Raw genomic sequence first — 17706 nt, 5'->3', positions numbered from 1 at the left:
GAGTGGAGCGTCATCTTAATAAATATTTGTCGACAAAGCTTCTCAAGATTTCCACTGTTATTATATTAATAGTTGCCAGTAGGTGCAAATATTGTCTAAATTGTCATTGCAGACGTTCTTCAAATAGTTAGTGTTTAAGACATTTTCGTCGCTGTAGAGGTACATTCTGCAAGCGTCGCGTTTCTATATTATATTTTATCGGGAAATCGGGTCACCATCATATATATCTGTATATCCTTTTCACTGATATACTATTTATGCTCTGCGACCTGTGCATGTATGCTACATGAAATAAATTTTTTTTAATATTTTTTTTTTAATTTTGATATATATATTATGTTTCAAATATTTAAGTTTAAAATAAGGCGAGTCCGAGTTAAATTTGTAGTCACTAGAAAATTATAATATTTTAAAATACAGAAGCCTAATAGTACGTCTAGATCAGTAAATGGTGTAATTGTTGTAAATGTTTTTGACGTAATATTATACGTCTGGAGCAGGGAAAGGAATATTATAATGATATAGGATCTGCCGTCGTGTTTGCCCATTTATCCGACGTGGAAAACCAAAAAGTTGCATGGTGCCCCTCCCCTACATGTATTAATTGTACACTTTGACCCTCAAACTTAAAGAACGTTCAAACAGATTCGAACTACTCGTTCGCATTTAACGATGCACACTGAACGGATGGATAAACGACTTACTTTCATTTTGTATTTTAAATTCATTAATAAATATACAAATGAATACTATTTTTTTCTTAAACGAAAGTTGCAAAAGTTAAAAGATTTAATGAAGTTGTATTGTTTCCCGCTTTTGTTGAAAGCAACTTACTATTGTTTACCTTTCAGACTCTGCGTACGAATACGCTGTGCCCGAGACCGGAACCATGCCATTACTCACAACTTCGCCACCGCCACCACCGCCACCGTCAGCTCCTCCTGTGGCTCCTGTCACGACCGACACGTTTGCCAGGAACAAAATGTATCCCACGGACGATAGCAGAAGTAGTAAAAAAGTAAGTTTTAACATATGTTTTCATAAGAGTGCCAAGTCCGTGTACATAAATCCACAAGTGTTCTTGACTTGAAGGATCTCAAAAACAGTGCCGACACCAACGTCCACTTGGGAATAAATAATAAAACTGATCACAATTTATGAGCCCGACACAAGCATATGCGTGTAACTCAATAACGTAACAATTTATTGATTTGTCTTTATTTAACGCATTTCCAAGCATCATAAATAAATTATATTTTTCCACTTTGTTTACAACGAACACACATTCTAAGTAGGTAGATACTTTTATTAAATAATACGGGGTATTAAATATTAAATAAAATATTTAGGACATATTTAAAATTATCTGAAGTAAAAAATCAAAAAAATTTATTCATTTTTAATCCAGGTAATTATTGTTTACGCAGTCAATTCGTTTATTTATACCACGGTAATCTCTATAATCAATAATCTACCGTAATTTATATAATTATATACGTAATAATTTTTCAATTCTATTTATGATGATATCGGAAAATTATAACATGGTGAAAATTAGTTGTAATTTATAGATTTTTTACAATATTATTATTAACTAATTACTACATTGTGACTAGCATTTATTTTTACCCATTATTATTTTAATTTCAAATTTTCAACCACACTCCATTATATTTCATTTGGTAGGTAAGGGAAGAAATACTTGGAAAATATATTATATTTGTACTTTTTACGCGTTGACTTATACTTATATCGTTAATAGTAGGTATATAACAATTATAATTTTATTTAAATAATTGTACTTCCGTCGTTTTATTTTTACTCGGGTTACCTCGTGCATCAAATATTCTACTACCTACCATTATTCATTATTAATCTTGTTATACTAAATTACAGTATAACAATAAGACTGAAGGTATAATATTTCAGTTATATTTATTCATCAAAATATATATATAGTGAGTGGTGTTTATTAGGTACATAATTTCCAAACAAAACTAAACATTATTTCATTACTTTGTAGGATAAAACATTTATATTTGAAAATGCTGCGAAAGCCATAATGAATGAATAATAAAAATTGTACAGAAGAAACCATGGAATAAAAAAAGAAAATAAATTAATAATACTGTGAGAACCACGAACGGCGGGTTAATTGTGTTCGGGAAAAATTAAACACTTTGTCAGTCGCATAGGTGTATAATTATTATTATAAAATTGAAACATGATACACCGTTAGGTTTTAATCGAATAACTAAAATTAAAAGTATACAAAATAAAACGAAATGGGCATTTTAGAGGATTTGAAAAGATAGGGGGAAAAAATATAAACGAGGTGTTTCTTTCCTCACACCACCGACCGCGCGCGTGTCATCGTCGTGCACCGTCTATCCCCACAGTCTTTGAAATAATTTCGCCGGGAGATGATTTATACTGCGGTGGACTCAGCGAGCACGACAACACGACAAGCCCCTCTCCTTCCCACCCACCCTTATCGTGTGTCGTTTCAATGAAAAGATTATGAATAATGGGCCCGAACACGACTTGTCATATGTCTCATTGAATAGCGCCCGTTTGCCAGTGAGTGTGTGTGTTCGCGATTGTATATATCTTGCACGATGACTTCTCGTACATCGTATTGTACTTACATTTACCTCCACCGACGAGTGATTGATACAAATAGCTGTTGTGCCGTGTATTTTGTGATACCTATAGGTAAATAATATTATGCTCACTAGCGATTGTACGTTTTCGGGCGTATACGTTTCCCGAGCACAATATCATAGGCACAATGTACCCGGTCCGCTAAAATATGTTTACAACACATCAAATGCATAATATTATACCTACGCAGTGTATCGTCTGTCGTGTGAAAACGTCATCTGTGCGGACCACCTCGCCGTTGCCGTTGTCACCATTGCCGTTGCCCGTTTGTGTAGTATATAACATAATATGTTATATGGGTACAGCTAGATGCCCAAACTTGTAATATAATATCATGGTAATGGTATATACCATAAACGGTGTGTGTACTAGCTGTATACAGGATGATTTTATAGAACGTAGGACATTGACAACGTAGGACGTGTAAGATTATGATTTGTAGTCATTATTATTTGTAAAATAACGTCTCTTTGTTCGAAAAAAAAAATAATAATCGACTGCGAAGAAAACAATCGTTCTGTGTATTATAAGAATTTGAGTACTCTTGCAGATGAAGGTCAAGTAAAATCATCGGTACCAGACTCGATTCAAGTCCACTTCAAATGCATCAATCTACTGCTATGCCTATATTTATTTACTCTTTTTTTTATTCGTTTGAAAAGGGTATTGTAGTATTTTACACATTTCATAATTGATATTTGATATTATATAGTTTAATATTATAGGTCAAGTGGACCCCGATAGCATTGACGAAAAATCATATAAAATAGAAACGGTTGGGAGGGGGAGCAATTTTTTAAAAATTATTCCCGTTTAAAGATATCTTGTTGGTATAGTGGGGAACGGTTTGACATTTTGATCATCCGTCCACCCCATCCCACTCATCGTCATTGACGGTGACCTATTAACATTTAACTATTTACGGGCTACGCTCATTACTATTTGTACGTACAGTACCTATACAGTACATAAACTACATGTAATATGTAATTTTTTTGTTTTAATTTTTTTACAGTCTTCGCAAAAACAAGAATCCCAGACCGCATTGAAACGCCGGCTCGAACAAACTCCCGTGCCCGAATTCCCACGGCACCGTCTGCGTATGTTGTCCAAACTCAGTGAGGGTAATTACGGAGCGGTAAGTTGTCGTCTCTATCCTTCTATAAACTAGTTTTTGATGATACGTTTATCATGTATTATTATTATTATAGTTAATTTTTTTTCACTCAGTCAAGTCCAGCCTCTATAGGTTCAACTAATTTTCAAAAAGTTTATCAAATGACAAACATTTAAGTAAAAATATTTAACGCGATTATGACATAATGTTTTGCGGCACGTACGCATTATTTTATATTTTGTTAAATTTAAATTTAGTAGATAAATTATGAGAATTAAAAGTGAAAAACAAAAATAATACTCACCTTCAACTTTTTCGGGTACAAACCAAATCGAAAGTTTTAATATACGAATTTGTCTATCATGAATTGTAAGCACAGTTTGGCTAAAACAATAGAGATAGACTTAAAAGTTTTATTTGAATAATAAAAATGCACTATTTAATCGCATGCATTAAACTTATACTAATTCGAGTTTAACGATAAAAAAGTTTTATGTCCATAAAATATTTTTGTTTCCATTGTATGCAACCGATTTTGACATTATTTGTGGACAAATAAAAATAGTAATTTTTCTTATTTTCTATAAAATATATTTTATTATTTTCTATACTACCCATAAATTGTTAAAAAAAACGGTCATCAAAGGTCATTATGAATAAATAATAATACACATCAAACATAATATGCCAACCAAGTAACAACATAATTTGATTTGTTTTAGATTTACGTGGCTGAGGCGGACGGCATCAACGAATACAACTCGAAAATTACGCTGGGCAAGCGGCTGGTGGCCGTAAAATTCTTCTCCCCCGCGTTGTCGGAAAAAGAGAGGTAAGTTATCATGATGGGTAAAAAATACTAGTCCACGACACATAACTATATACGAAAGTATGAAACTCAGCATTCAAAACTTGAATCAAATTTGAAATCTGAAAAAAATGACGACCAATTATTTTATTATTTCAGATTTTAACGAAAATCCAAATAAATCGTTTTTATAAGTTACGCGTGTATCGATTAGGTGGTTGTTAACATTACTTTTCTCTATTTCATACTAATTAACATGTTTTCTGAAAAATAAATGTAATATAAAATGTATATAATGAGATAGTCAATAACTAATTACATTAAAACAATCGTCAATTTATTATTTTAATGATGAGACTTCACTACTAATATTTTATAGAATATTCATTGGTTAATCATTACGATGACAAGAAATCGAGATACTAATATGATCCTATTATGAAGTTATTCTATCCAATATTCATACAATAATAATATAATGTTGTATGTTTTTTTTTTTAGAGCTGAATTACAAAACGACGTTAGGATATTGGCCGGTCTGGAAGATCAAAACATCGCCAGAGTGTTGGGCGTGTGTACCGTCGAACAACCCCTATGCGTAGTTATGGAGTACAGTGAGCACGGTGACCTCAACCAGTTCCTCAAGACGCACGTGCCCGTCGAAGCCGCTCGGAACCTGCCGCCCACTGTGAAAACCTTGAGGTATCTATCCTAAAACAGAATGATCAAATTACAGTGACACTCGTCTTTATCTGTCGATTTTGGTATTATAATATAAGAAAATTGCTACGGTTTTTAATTTTTTCTTAACTATTAGCAACCATTATACACATGAAAATTGTCGGTAACGGTCATGAAACATTTTAGCGAACTACAATTATCAACTATTCAGACATATGGAATTAAAATGTTTATTTAAGGAGTCGTGATTGGCAACTCTACTCACATCTAAACTTTAAAATAGTATGCGCATCATGAGTGGTTATATTTTTTTGATATTTATACATCAATGTTTTTAAATAAAATAACCTCTCGTCGTACAAGTTTATAATTATTACCCTCTTTAAAATATTATAATATGGGTACAACTATAATATGTAAGAAAATAATTTTCTTATTTTAAAATATCGACTGATAAAGTGATGAGTGCCTTGTGAGTAATAAAACAAAACCCAAGACAATCGTTTTTCTAACAACTCGCGTTTGTGTACGTGATTTTCAGTTTCCAATGTCTGCTGTATCTCGCCACACAAATAGCGTCAGGAATGCGTTACTTGGAATCGTTGAACTTTGTCCACCGCGATTTGGCTACCAGGTAAAAACATTGTGAATTTAACGTCAGTTCGTATTATATTATAATTTACGGCGACGTACAACACTGTATGTTATGACGCTCCCTCGGCGACCGTTCTAATTAATTTTCAAACGTGTTTCAGGAACTGTTTGGTGGGAAAAGCGTACAAGGTGAAAATCAGCGATTTCGGCACCGACAACGAAGCGTATTCGGCCGACTACTACAAACTGGACGGAAACCTCGGGCTACCCGTCCGATGGATGTCGTGGGAATCGGCGTTCTTGGTAAGTTTAGTCATTTTCCTGGAATCTGTTAGATCATAATAATATTGTACGAACAGTTTTCATATTCTATAAAACGGTTTTGAAGAATTTTTAATAAATTGTTTTTTTCTTTGAAATGGTACTTACTCAGAAACCTACAATGCATCAACATATTTCGAAAAAAATATTCTAAATTGAAAAGTCTCTCTTATAATTTATGTAATCTTTCTAAGAATACAAAATTAAATTATACTCTTTGAAAATTAACATTTCTCAAAATATAACAGCTACCTGTATGGAATGGTATAATACATAACAGTCACACAGTAATTTTCTTAAAACCATCAAATAATAAATATTTTCCTGGATGATAAAAGAATTCAATATGTTATGTAAAAAAAATATCTACTCGTTATGGTAAAATATGTACGTAATAGCCAGTATTATTTTATGAACGAGTGCACAACTCAATAATTTCAAGACCAACGTGACATTTAGTAAATATTACTGAATTTTAACGTCGCAAAAAAAATATTGATCAAGCAATTTGGGAAAATCGGGGGGGTGGGGGTAGCCTCCACCACAAATTTCGCCACTACAGTTCACCCGACACCCGTATAATTATGATTATGATATATCATATTATTATTATGTGTAGTCGTTTACAAAATAAAAAATATGAAAAATGCATGACAATAATATTATAACTTGGTTCCCTTTCACAGGACAAGTACTCGACGAAGAGCGACGTATGGTCGTTTGCCGTGACCCTCTGGGAGATCCTGCACTTGGCCAAGTCGCGACCGTTCGAGGGGTTCGCCGACCACAGGGTGGTAGAGAACCTGTCGCACATGCACGTGGACGACGGCCTGTTCGAGTACCCGGCCCGGCCAGCCTGCAGCCGGGACATCTATGACCTGATGCGCGAGTGCTGGAAGCGGCAGGAGTCGGACCGACCCACATTCAGGGAGATCCACCTGTTCCTGCAGCGCAAGAACCTCGGCTACGCGCCCGCCGCCGCTGCGTCATGACGGTCCGGCGGTGGCAGTGGCGGTCGGCGCGGCGAGCCACGCGAAGGATGGCCGTTCGTGCTCCGGCAAAACGCGTCCTACCTGCCCGGTTGTGATGCAGACTGATGATCGCCGGGGAACCCGCCGGCACCCACCACCGATTTGGCGATGGGGTGGGTCACCGGTGGGCTTAGAACCGTCGACTGTCCGACACCCACGCCGCGTCTGATATTATGATAATTTACTGCTTCGACAATCTCTTTGGCGCGCGGGTTCTATATTATTATGATAATTAATAGCTCGCGGAGCCGTCACCGAACGTACAAAGTGCGTCGTTTGTTTGTTTATAAATTGTTTGTTTTTATCTTTTCTTGCTCTGTTTAATTATACCGACTACAATGATAATATGAAGTTGTATTATATTAATAAGTCGACTACTATCTCCTATATGCCATAATATTACCTTTGTATAAGTAATCCACCGACCAAATGAATTAGTACTGTCCGTTCTTGGTCATTAACGGTCATGTACCTAGTTCGTGCGGTATCTATTATGTTATAGTATGTACATACAGATAAATATTAAAATTATATTATAATAATTACTATATTGTAAATTGTATAAACGCTAAATATAAATAGACTGATAGAAAAAATAGGCAATATTGATGGGACGAATCGCGTCGTATTTTATCCATGTCAATCTGTATTACAGACGTAATATTATTATTAGGTGTATCATTATCAAATAAATACGGTCTTGCGCGGACGTCAATCGTTTAATAACTGTTGCTTGTTATTTTAGATTCTTCTCGTCGTGATTAGAGTCATTTCTGTTGTACATTAAACGTTTTATGTAAAACGCTGATAATCGAATGAATTAACATATCTGCTATTTCCGTTTTAATCGCTTATATTATCATTGCGATTCTAGTGGAAATGTAGTTTGCCTATATAATATTGTAATAACATCGATATTATTATATTAGGTATGTAGTCGTGCGATTGATTTTGTCCCTCACCCCTCGCACCTATTCCCATCAATCGCTCGATGTTATCCTCAAATGTTTATAAGAAACGACTACCGTCGAAAATACAATAATTGCAATAATGTACCTACGTTGTTAAGACATTTTAATCATTACATAATATTGTACATATAGAATCTTTATAAATATTAATAATAACTAGTCAAGCCTTTTTGTATTTTATTTTTATTTTTTACTCGAGACGAATAATATGTACATAAATAATTTGTTCGGCTAATGTACAATATTTTACACCTGTTTAAAGCATATTCAACATGTATCATAATATTTTTTTTTTATAGATTGTGATATTTAAGTTACTTTCAAAATGTGACACTTTTATATAGTACACTCTAGATATTATATTATTATTACATATGTAATATGTTTATTGTTAAATTCATCAACTTACTCGTTTTTGAATATTGTATATATTATTTAATTTTGATTTATTTATGAAAATGTACACAACATGTTTTATAATTCGACATATCATTTATTTTGTTTTTTCAAAAAGAAACCACCGCTTGACCCGCATCTGTTTCGTGTCAAAACCTATTCCCATCGCAATAACAATATATATTATATATATGTGTGTGTATATAATATATACTATGATACTGTCTAGTTGAATTGTTTTTATAATATTATAATTATTAATTGGCCTCTGGTGTTGTAAGTGCTATATAGTGAATAGCAATACATTAAACATTTTGTTATAATACCTAACAATATAGAGATATTATTATATCACTTTCTTGTAAATCAAATTGTTTATTGGGTATTATAAATGGCTACATAACATGAGCGCTAAAGGTGTAAAAATGACACATCATTTGCGTCCAAATCACTAAGACATAATGGCCAATATAAAAGTATACCCAATTTATATCAAAAGCGCCAAAGACCTAAAAAAAGTAATATAATTTGAACCAATATTAATAATATTATGATTGATTTTTTAACTGTATTTTATATATATATATAATAAACAGTTATCAATATTAAGTAAAATTATAATTTTGGTGATAAAATAATGTGTAGGACGTTGGTACCTAATAGAATTAAAAATAAATTAACATAATAATATTTGTAATATTATAAATTTTCTATTTAAACGTGTTGAAGTACATACCAACAATATAATGTTATGTAACTTAACACGAAAACTCTGACTCTCTTTCATAATCAGATAATCAGTTTTTCAAGTATTTGGGATTTTGGCGTTTTCATCATACGATTTATTTCTTGCTTATCTCGTATTAGCGTTTATGTTTCCCTGCAGTTATAAATTGTCATTTTGTAAGAAAATCAAGATATTATTATCGACAGAGACAATTTTTTTTTTCAATATATCCGTATATTAATAAGGGAAAATAGTTTTACAATTGAGCTTAACTCTATGGCCAATATTTAAGTATATAATAAAATAGACTAAAATAATTACGAGCCCGGACATTATACACAATTATGTTATATTAATGAAAATTAATTATAGTAATTATATAAGTTATAACAATGTAGAATAATTAATATTTATCACAACCATGATAAGTAAAGTTACATCGAAGCAACCAAAATCGATAAGATTAGGATGTCATTTTTCAAAAACTCATCCAAGGAATAACTTAAAATATTTAAACATGTGCTTGAAAAGTTACAAACAGTATTATAACTCGTCAATAAAATTGTCTCAAGTAGACTTGTACGACAGACGTTATATGAATAAATATAAAAATAAAAATTTTTTTCGAAAAATAGGTGAACATTGACTGTTTATATCAAATTTTAATGAAATTATGTGAAAGCATAATAATAATGTGTTTTTAACGTACAATTCAAATTAACAAAATGTTTCGTAATATTATACATTGAGTGTGTATTTACGATACAAAAACCAAAACTAATTCATTATTTTTATGAAACTGTAATTATTAGATATAATATACCTAGGTGATTATCGTGCGTGTTGCAATAGGTTTAAATTTTTATTTTCATTAGCGTATCGACTTTTAACAATTATAATAATAATAATAGTAATAATACAAATAATAATAATAAAACTGTATGCAAATACGAAAGAAGTCTTACAATAATGATAAAAAAAATATCATGTAGGTAATTTACAAAAATACGCTTCCACTGTCGTTCCGTCGATGCCGCCAATCATTAAAAACAGTTTTTTATCATTGTTTTTTTAAATTACCATGTGACGTACAAGTGTAGTGACACACAGTGCATTAAATCAGCGACAAAAAAATGATGATGATAATAGCTGCGAGAACGGACTATGTTCAAAAACGTATCAATCGTCGTCCGACCTCTGCCGGATGTGCAGGATGAGAGGCACCGTCCTGGTCTTGATCACTGGAAGCGGAAGCTGTTTGCCCTGGTAATACTGCTGGTGATTCCCGGCCACCGTCGGCCGGTACACGTACCTCCACGTCTGCGTCTGTCCGACTGGCGGCGGTCGCATCACCAGCAGGTTTTTCAGGTCCTGTCGGCTGGACAACTTGCGCCCGTGCTTGCCCCTGTTCGGTTTGGCCACGGGATTCCTGTGCTTGTGCTGCGGTGGCTGGTAATGATGGTTGTGAAGCGCCGACGGTTTGATCGCCGCCGTCGACGACACGCTCGTCACGTGATTCTTGTTGCTGTAGTCCTTGGAAAGGTCGTCGGTCTCGTGTACCTGTAACGAAAATAGTTGTTGTTGAAGTGTTTTACAGTAATAATATTACAGGATACCGACGGCAGTTTTCTTGCGACTGACTAGTTTTTTTTTTTACATTTTATGTCTATGCTTTGGCAGATAGAATCGAAAAACGTTAATTCGAGATGAAAATTATGGTTTTTAGAAGTCTTATCGCCCCACGAAGACAGTGTGAACGGTTATCAAAATTACGTGTGATGAAATTTGGCAAAAGAAAAAACATACGCCGTGTCCAGGAAAGTAGGCAATATATGTGACGTTCGTGAGCAACAAAAACGGTAAAAATGATTTACATGAGGTCTAGCCAATGGGCCCACGTCGCTGAGGCAGTTTATAAAATAAAAAAATGTGTATGAGATGTCTATGACACCTTTGGCTACGTTTTGAGACTCTTAACGTAATTTCGATTGTTTTGAACATAATGTATATTATTATGGTCGTGTATACTTTTTGATTTCTACTGAAATTATGTCAAAATATTACTAAAATAAATTTTTTCTTGATATTTTTGCACACGTCAATATCATCAATACCTAGACTCTCGAGTATAGCTCCTTCGACCGACTTATATATAAAATAATAATCGATGCGTTACCGTCATAAAAACCCCGAGTGGCCAAGTGTATTCCCCTACTATAACCCTATCATAATAATATTTCAATGGACATTCGAAAACGTTACACGTGTCGAGCAATAGATACGTCTGCAGCGTTTATTTCAATTTAAACGACCAATTGAGATAGTTCTAATTTTATTTTCATTTTGTAGAAACCGGTAAATTTTATTGCATTCTCCACGTAATTTTACCATTACCTTTAGATTTTTGAACAATACGTTAATACTTCATATTGAAAATCACAAAGCGAAATAGGATAGTAAAATATATCATTCAACAAGAATTAGGCGTCGTAGTTACATTATTTTAACCTTATAAAAGCACCAAAATGTTTTTATAACCATTGTACCATATCGTACCATTATTGTAAATCGTAATTTTACCAAAGTAAGTTGAAATATTATAATCATAGGCGGAAATCCATTAAAATTTCAGGGGGGCTATCATTATTAACATCAATGTGAGAGGGAAACTTCGATCCTACACAACCAAAAAAGGAGTGGGCTTGACGGTGTTTTTTTAGGGGCTAAGCTCATGTGCGCAACTAGGGTTAAAATTCTGGGGGGCTAACAAAACTATTTATTTAAAATAACCCATAGGGGGCTTATATTTAAATCAATAAGGGATATTTTTCGGTGGGCTAAATCTTAGTCTGGTGGGGCTAAGTCCCCCCCTAATTGCGCCAATGGCTAAGCTCCAACTAGATAACTAGGTCGGATCAAGGGGTGTCACATTTAGTTCATAGGAAACGAACATGACGATCACGCACCTGGTACTGATGTGGTTCTTCTGGTACCGAGTTAGGCGGAGCCTCGTAGTCGTGATTGTGATTGTTTTCGATCCCATTGCCATAATGATCGTGCAAGTCCTGGTGCAGGTGTTGAACTGCGTCATCGGATATCGTATAGTACGATGTCTCACCCGAGTGTCCGTTAAAGTTACCGTGATCATGGTCACCGGCCGGACCTGCAGTGACAGACACGGGATTTTCACCAGTACCACCAGAATTGGAAGTGCCAGATTGGCCAGACCCGCCAGTAGCAACCACATCACCGGCGTGAAACTCTGACGACGTATCTAACGAGTTCTGGACAGGCGACGATAATGAAGATCCGTCCTCGATGGTCGCTTGATAGTTTTTGGCCTCGGAGAAACCAGCTGAATGCATGATCGGTACGTAAATGTGCGGTATCAGGTGTAAGTGGATCATGTGGTTGTGCTTTTTGGCAAGTCCTGCGCCAGCACCACCAGCACTGCCACCACTGACACCTCCACCATAACCACCGCCATTGTAGCTAATGCCGCCACCACTGAACCCGCCACCGCTGTCTGGTCCAGTGGATAAATGTTCGGACGATGATGTCGGCGGCAACCGCAAGTGATTGTCCACGTGGTCCCCCACCATGTTCCGGTATTGGGTGTCCACTTCTTCGTGGAACGATTCATGTTCAGGAAATTCGGTCTTGAGGATTTGCGATGGTTTGAACAGCGGTCTCCACGGACCTGTGGAACAAAAAAAAAACATATTTGTAAAATTGCAATTTGGTGAAATTAAAACTTTGAAATCAATTATTGATATATATATATTATTATAATATCATACATGCAGAAAAACCACACGTGGTGGTCGAAATGTCTGGTCATTAGTATAAATAGTAGGTTTAGGTATATTATGTTTACCTCAGGACAAGCATTCCCAAAAGAGGTTTTTATCAAAAGTATCTAAATTAATACAAGATTTATTATAAAATACATAATATAGTATATAATTAGTTAAAATTGAATATAGTAATAGTAATAGTAATAATAATAATAATAATAATAATCATAGTAATCGTACAATTGTATAACACTACACGTTCGATGGTATGATAATAAATTGATAAATAACAGAACCAAACTAGTCATAATAGTTAATAAAATTAAATATTTATCTAATATTTATCCATCGCAATATAAGCACAAGTCAGGTCATTCAATATGGCCAAATGGTAATTAATTGTGCGTGTATATTATTATATACCTGTGTAAAACAATTTGTTTAACTATAAATAAATGATATATTCAAGTTATAAATAAATTAGGTCATATTTAATTCGTTATACATTAACGATCCTGCAAATATAGTAAAAATAATATAATTTGAGGGAAAAAAATATGTAAATATTAAAATTGTAATACTTTCGATAGTAATATGTTGGTTTGATTCCTAAACGTTAAATACAAAAATTAACTAGGAACCTATAATCTGTTCAGCAAGAAATCAAGCCAAATCTGCGCATCCCTATAGTCCCTACACGACACCCTGCTATCGAGACCGGTTTTATACTGTGGCGAGTCGAATTTCGTCGGGTCACGGCGTGTTCTCTCGCTGGCCATAGTATATAAAATGTATATTTTAGTATAGCGTGAAAATCGAAATAATCCACCTCATCGGATTGAACACAATGGTAGCTAAAGTAGTCGACCACAATGACATTAAATCGTAGGAAAGTTAAAGTATATGAATTTCAATCATGTTTTTCGTAAGGTAATCGATATTTTCTATGGACAGCAGACCAAATGACATGATTTCAAGACTTTGAGACTACCGCTGATCGAAACACGTATAGTATCTCGGATGAAGTACACAATTTTCGCTATAAATTGCAGTCGAACGAATCACCAAACGATCTGGTGTACGTGTTAGCAAAGTAAAAAAAACAACAGCAACGGTAAATAATTGTATTATCATCTATATAAGATACCACGCAACGATAATATTATATATAATTAGATATTATTAAATAAAAAGAAAATTGTTAAGAAACGAGTATAAAATGAAAAATCACCAGTCACAAAACATGTGATTGTCAACCAAACCTATACGGACTGTAATATATTATTATGTCATATTTCTAATGTTATTTTTATTATTCAACACCTCGAATTCAAGGTCATAATATAGAACTATGGATATTATTACACCCTACTAGGCCACAGGGAATTTAAAATATATTTAAATTTTTAATAGTTTAACACGTAAAATTTTGGATAGTTAAATAATTTATAATTGGATATAAATGTGTTTGTGTTGTTTAAAGTTATTTCATACTGGTCACAGTTTTAGATTTCAGTAGGGTATAAAAAAAAAGGTGGAAAGTATATGTAATCGCACTTCTGTACAGCAATTGTCGAGTGTACCTCTTCATTGAGGAAGTCACTGTAATTATGTATTAAATTTGAATTCAATGATAAATCGTTGCATACGAAAAACGATTCTGAATGAAGACCGTCTATATTACTAAACGTATTTAATGATATATTTATATTGCTACCTAACATAGTAGTTTATTAAACTATATTAGTAATACAGTAGGTAGAATTAATTGTTTCCCAAAACATGGCATTATTTTTATTATTAATATTTATTTACTAGCTGGTCCCATGTACTTCGTTTCCCATTAAAAATACCAACTCTATATGAATAATATGTTTTCTTTTATAATATAACGGTTACCATAACAACAATTTTAAACTAATAATTATTATTATTGCTTTGAAACCCACGGCAACCATTTATAGACAAAAATTTCCATCGGAAATCTCAAAATCCCGGTTTGAGCGCGTCCCGGGGTTGGTCTTCTTCTTTTTTAAATTAGCCTATCTTCTGCCCAGAGATCTAACCTATCTCTGTCCCGTGTACTTCGTTGTTCGACAACCAATAATTACTATAATAGTTTCAAAACCCATGGCAACCATTTATAAACAAAAATGTCCATAGGAAACATCAAAATCCCTGTTTGAGCACCTCCCGGGGTTGGTCTTCTCCCTTTTTAAATTAACCTATCTTCTTTATATACAAAACATTCCATCGGAAATTTCAAAATAATATATAACTGGTTGCCATGGTAATAAGGACACACATACCGACGGAAATCTCAAAATAATATATAAATGGTTGCCATGGTAATATGGACACACACACACCCACATACATTCATTTATATATATATAGATTATAAAAATTTATTTAAATACCTATATAATTTTGACCAAATTTGAACTTTAAATAGCTATATACAAATGAAAGATAATTTTTTATATTTCAAACATGAATACAAAATGATTGTAATTTAAAGCTTAACATTTTTTTAATTCCACTAATAACTAATCATGAAATATAAAATATTTTTATTTTATCTCCCCCCCTCCCAAAAAACAAAATACACTACTATTACTATTTGGGTATTCAAAAAATTGGTTTTTCTATGGAATAATAAATTCATCAATAAAATTATGTAATATGCCGTTTTCTTTTCAAAGGCAGATGGACTCTATCTGAGGATAAAAAATCCTTATGTTGACTTCGCCCCAATATCAACAGGATTTGAGTTAGATGGCAAAGTGCGTTTGTAGTTCAATTTATTTTAGCTCACAAAAAAAAATCAGGCAACTCGATTGAAAATAAAATAATAATAAATTAGCCGTGTCCGTGACCATTGACGTTATAATGTCACCGGTGGACTCTTGTGCGTGAGACGTCGTATTTTTATTATTTCCTACTCGTATATGAAATCGTTTCCGAAAGGCCGTCGTCGACTAATATTTACGTATTTTGTCGTCGAGCTTTCGCCAATCGTGCTAGTGCGTATATATATATGCATAGGCACCTAACCTATGTCGAGTATGTCCTATAGATTTTGCGGCCTAGACCTGCGAAAGCAGAACACGCACGCACATCATACACACCCGTGACTCGTAAATATTATAGGTTTGCATGTGTGGGTGGGCAGTGTGGAGAGGAGGTTGACGACGGTCATGATGCGACCACGACCGCGGTAACGCGATATTGCTCGATCGGTGTTTTTGACCGCGTATATTATATCCTCGACTATAAAATATAATAATAGTAATAAGTAATAACAGTAATAATATTATATTATATAGGTACCTACATATTATAGGTACACTGCCTGTCAGCTCGCGGTTTATTACGCGTACGTGTAGTTTGCGGTCGCGTTAAATTACTACACCTACGTACCCATCTGTATATATCACACGTATTTTAATATATAATATGCACCTATATAATATATTATATTCATATATTTTATAGCTATATACATGGGGTACACTAACCACCGCGACCGCTGTTTGTTTTTTCACCACGTCCGACGCGTATTGTTTACTGCGGCGACACGCTTGCGGTATTTATATGCGTTATAACTCATGTAAGTCATAAGAAAAAAAATAAATATATATACATACATAACCCGGTGACAGGCTGCCGTGGGTCCGTTACGAGTTGCGACTTTACAAGGTATACTCTGTACTCGTTCTCATCTGTCGACGGTTTTAGTATAGGTACGATTATAAGTAGGTACTATAAATATATTATTATACCAAGTTCCGTGTGTCATCCGCTATAATAGTTCTTTTCAAAAATCTAACTAGAAAAATAGTTTCTGGCACAGCATCACACGCATGTAAATAATATGTTTTACAAATGAGAGCTTACCGACCGCCCAAAAATACGATTAAATTAAACGTAATACTTGTTATCTACATTGGAATATGGCTGGTCGTCGTTGGTATCATGCAATATCGCAATCGCTATTTTTTTTTTTACTGAAAATAGAATTAGAATTTTAATAAAACTGAAAACTTCTTTAATGTTAAATTTATTATGTCGCTGAACCTACTAATATACCTACCTAAATAATCCGTGTACTGTTATAATATCTCCCCATGCTTGTTCTCTTCAAAAACTATTTTTTTTTCATTAGGTTTGTTAAACTATGAGATATGATTTCGGGAAATGATTACTGTATTTAAAAAGTCTTTGCAGTTCTTATAATTCATATTATTTTAGATTCTGAGTGGAACGATGAATGTATTGATTTTACAATGATGTGTGTTTTTTTTTTTATTTTTTTTTTATTTTTTTTTTTATTTTTTTTTTTATTTTTTTTTGTGTCTGTCATCACGTTTTAGGACAGTAAAAGTGCTTGGATTTTCTTCAACAGTACCTTTTCTGATAAGAAAGTGAATCTAGTTGGTACTTTGGGGGGTCAAAAGTAAATTTTTTCCAATAGTTTTCAAACGCGCCGTGAAAAACAAAAGAAAAATTAAGGAAAAACGGGAATTTTTACGCAAAATCTGTTTTCGAGAAAATCGATTTTGGTTTTTGGTGTAACTTTGAAACAAATGACCGTAG

General features: G+C 33.6%; 2 protein-coding genes across 4 annotated transcripts in view; one reads left to right on the top strand and one right to left on the bottom strand.

Annotated features, from left to right (window-relative positions):
* Positions 1-8811, top strand: part of LOC100162767 (discoidin domain-containing receptor tyrosine kinase B) — a 134919-nt gene extending 126108 nt beyond the window's left edge. For all 3 annotated transcript variants that reach the window (XM_016808569.2, XM_003247965.4, XM_008189990.3), the window contains exons 12-18: positions 852-1018; positions 3680-3802; positions 4504-4613; positions 5091-5291; positions 5812-5904; positions 6026-6167; positions 6872-8811. In XM_016808569.2, coding sequence (XP_016664058.1) covers positions 852-1018; positions 3680-3802; positions 4504-4613; positions 5091-5291; positions 5812-5904; positions 6026-6167; positions 6872-7177 — 1142 coding nt within the window. In that variant the 3' untranslated portion in view covers positions 7178-8811. The remainder of the gene's footprint in view (positions 1-851; positions 1019-3679; positions 3803-4503; positions 4614-5090; positions 5292-5811; positions 5905-6025; positions 6168-6871) is intronic.
* Positions 8812-9307: 496 nt separating this feature from the next.
* The window catches only part of LOC100568811, a 36366-nt gene continuing 27967 nt past the window's right edge, over positions 9308-17706 (bottom strand). Inside the window, exons 3-4 of the mRNA XM_003247966.4 lie at positions 12277-13010; positions 9308-10870 (exon numbers count right to left, since the gene is read on the bottom strand). Coding sequence (XP_003248014.1) covers positions 10490-10870; positions 12277-13010 — 1115 coding nt within the window. The 3' untranslated portion in view covers positions 9308-10489. The remainder of the gene's footprint in view (positions 10871-12276; positions 13011-17706) is intronic.

Source organism: Acyrthosiphon pisum, chromosome A3 (assembly GCF_005508785.2).
Source record: "Acyrthosiphon pisum isolate AL4f chromosome A3, pea_aphid_22Mar2018_4r6ur, whole genome shotgun sequence".
NCBI classification, from domain to species: Eukaryota; Metazoa; Arthropoda; class Insecta; order Hemiptera; family Aphididae; genus Acyrthosiphon; species Acyrthosiphon pisum.
The sequence above is the reverse complement of the archived record's forward strand: the minus strand, read 5'-3'. Positions and strand labels throughout refer to the sequence as shown.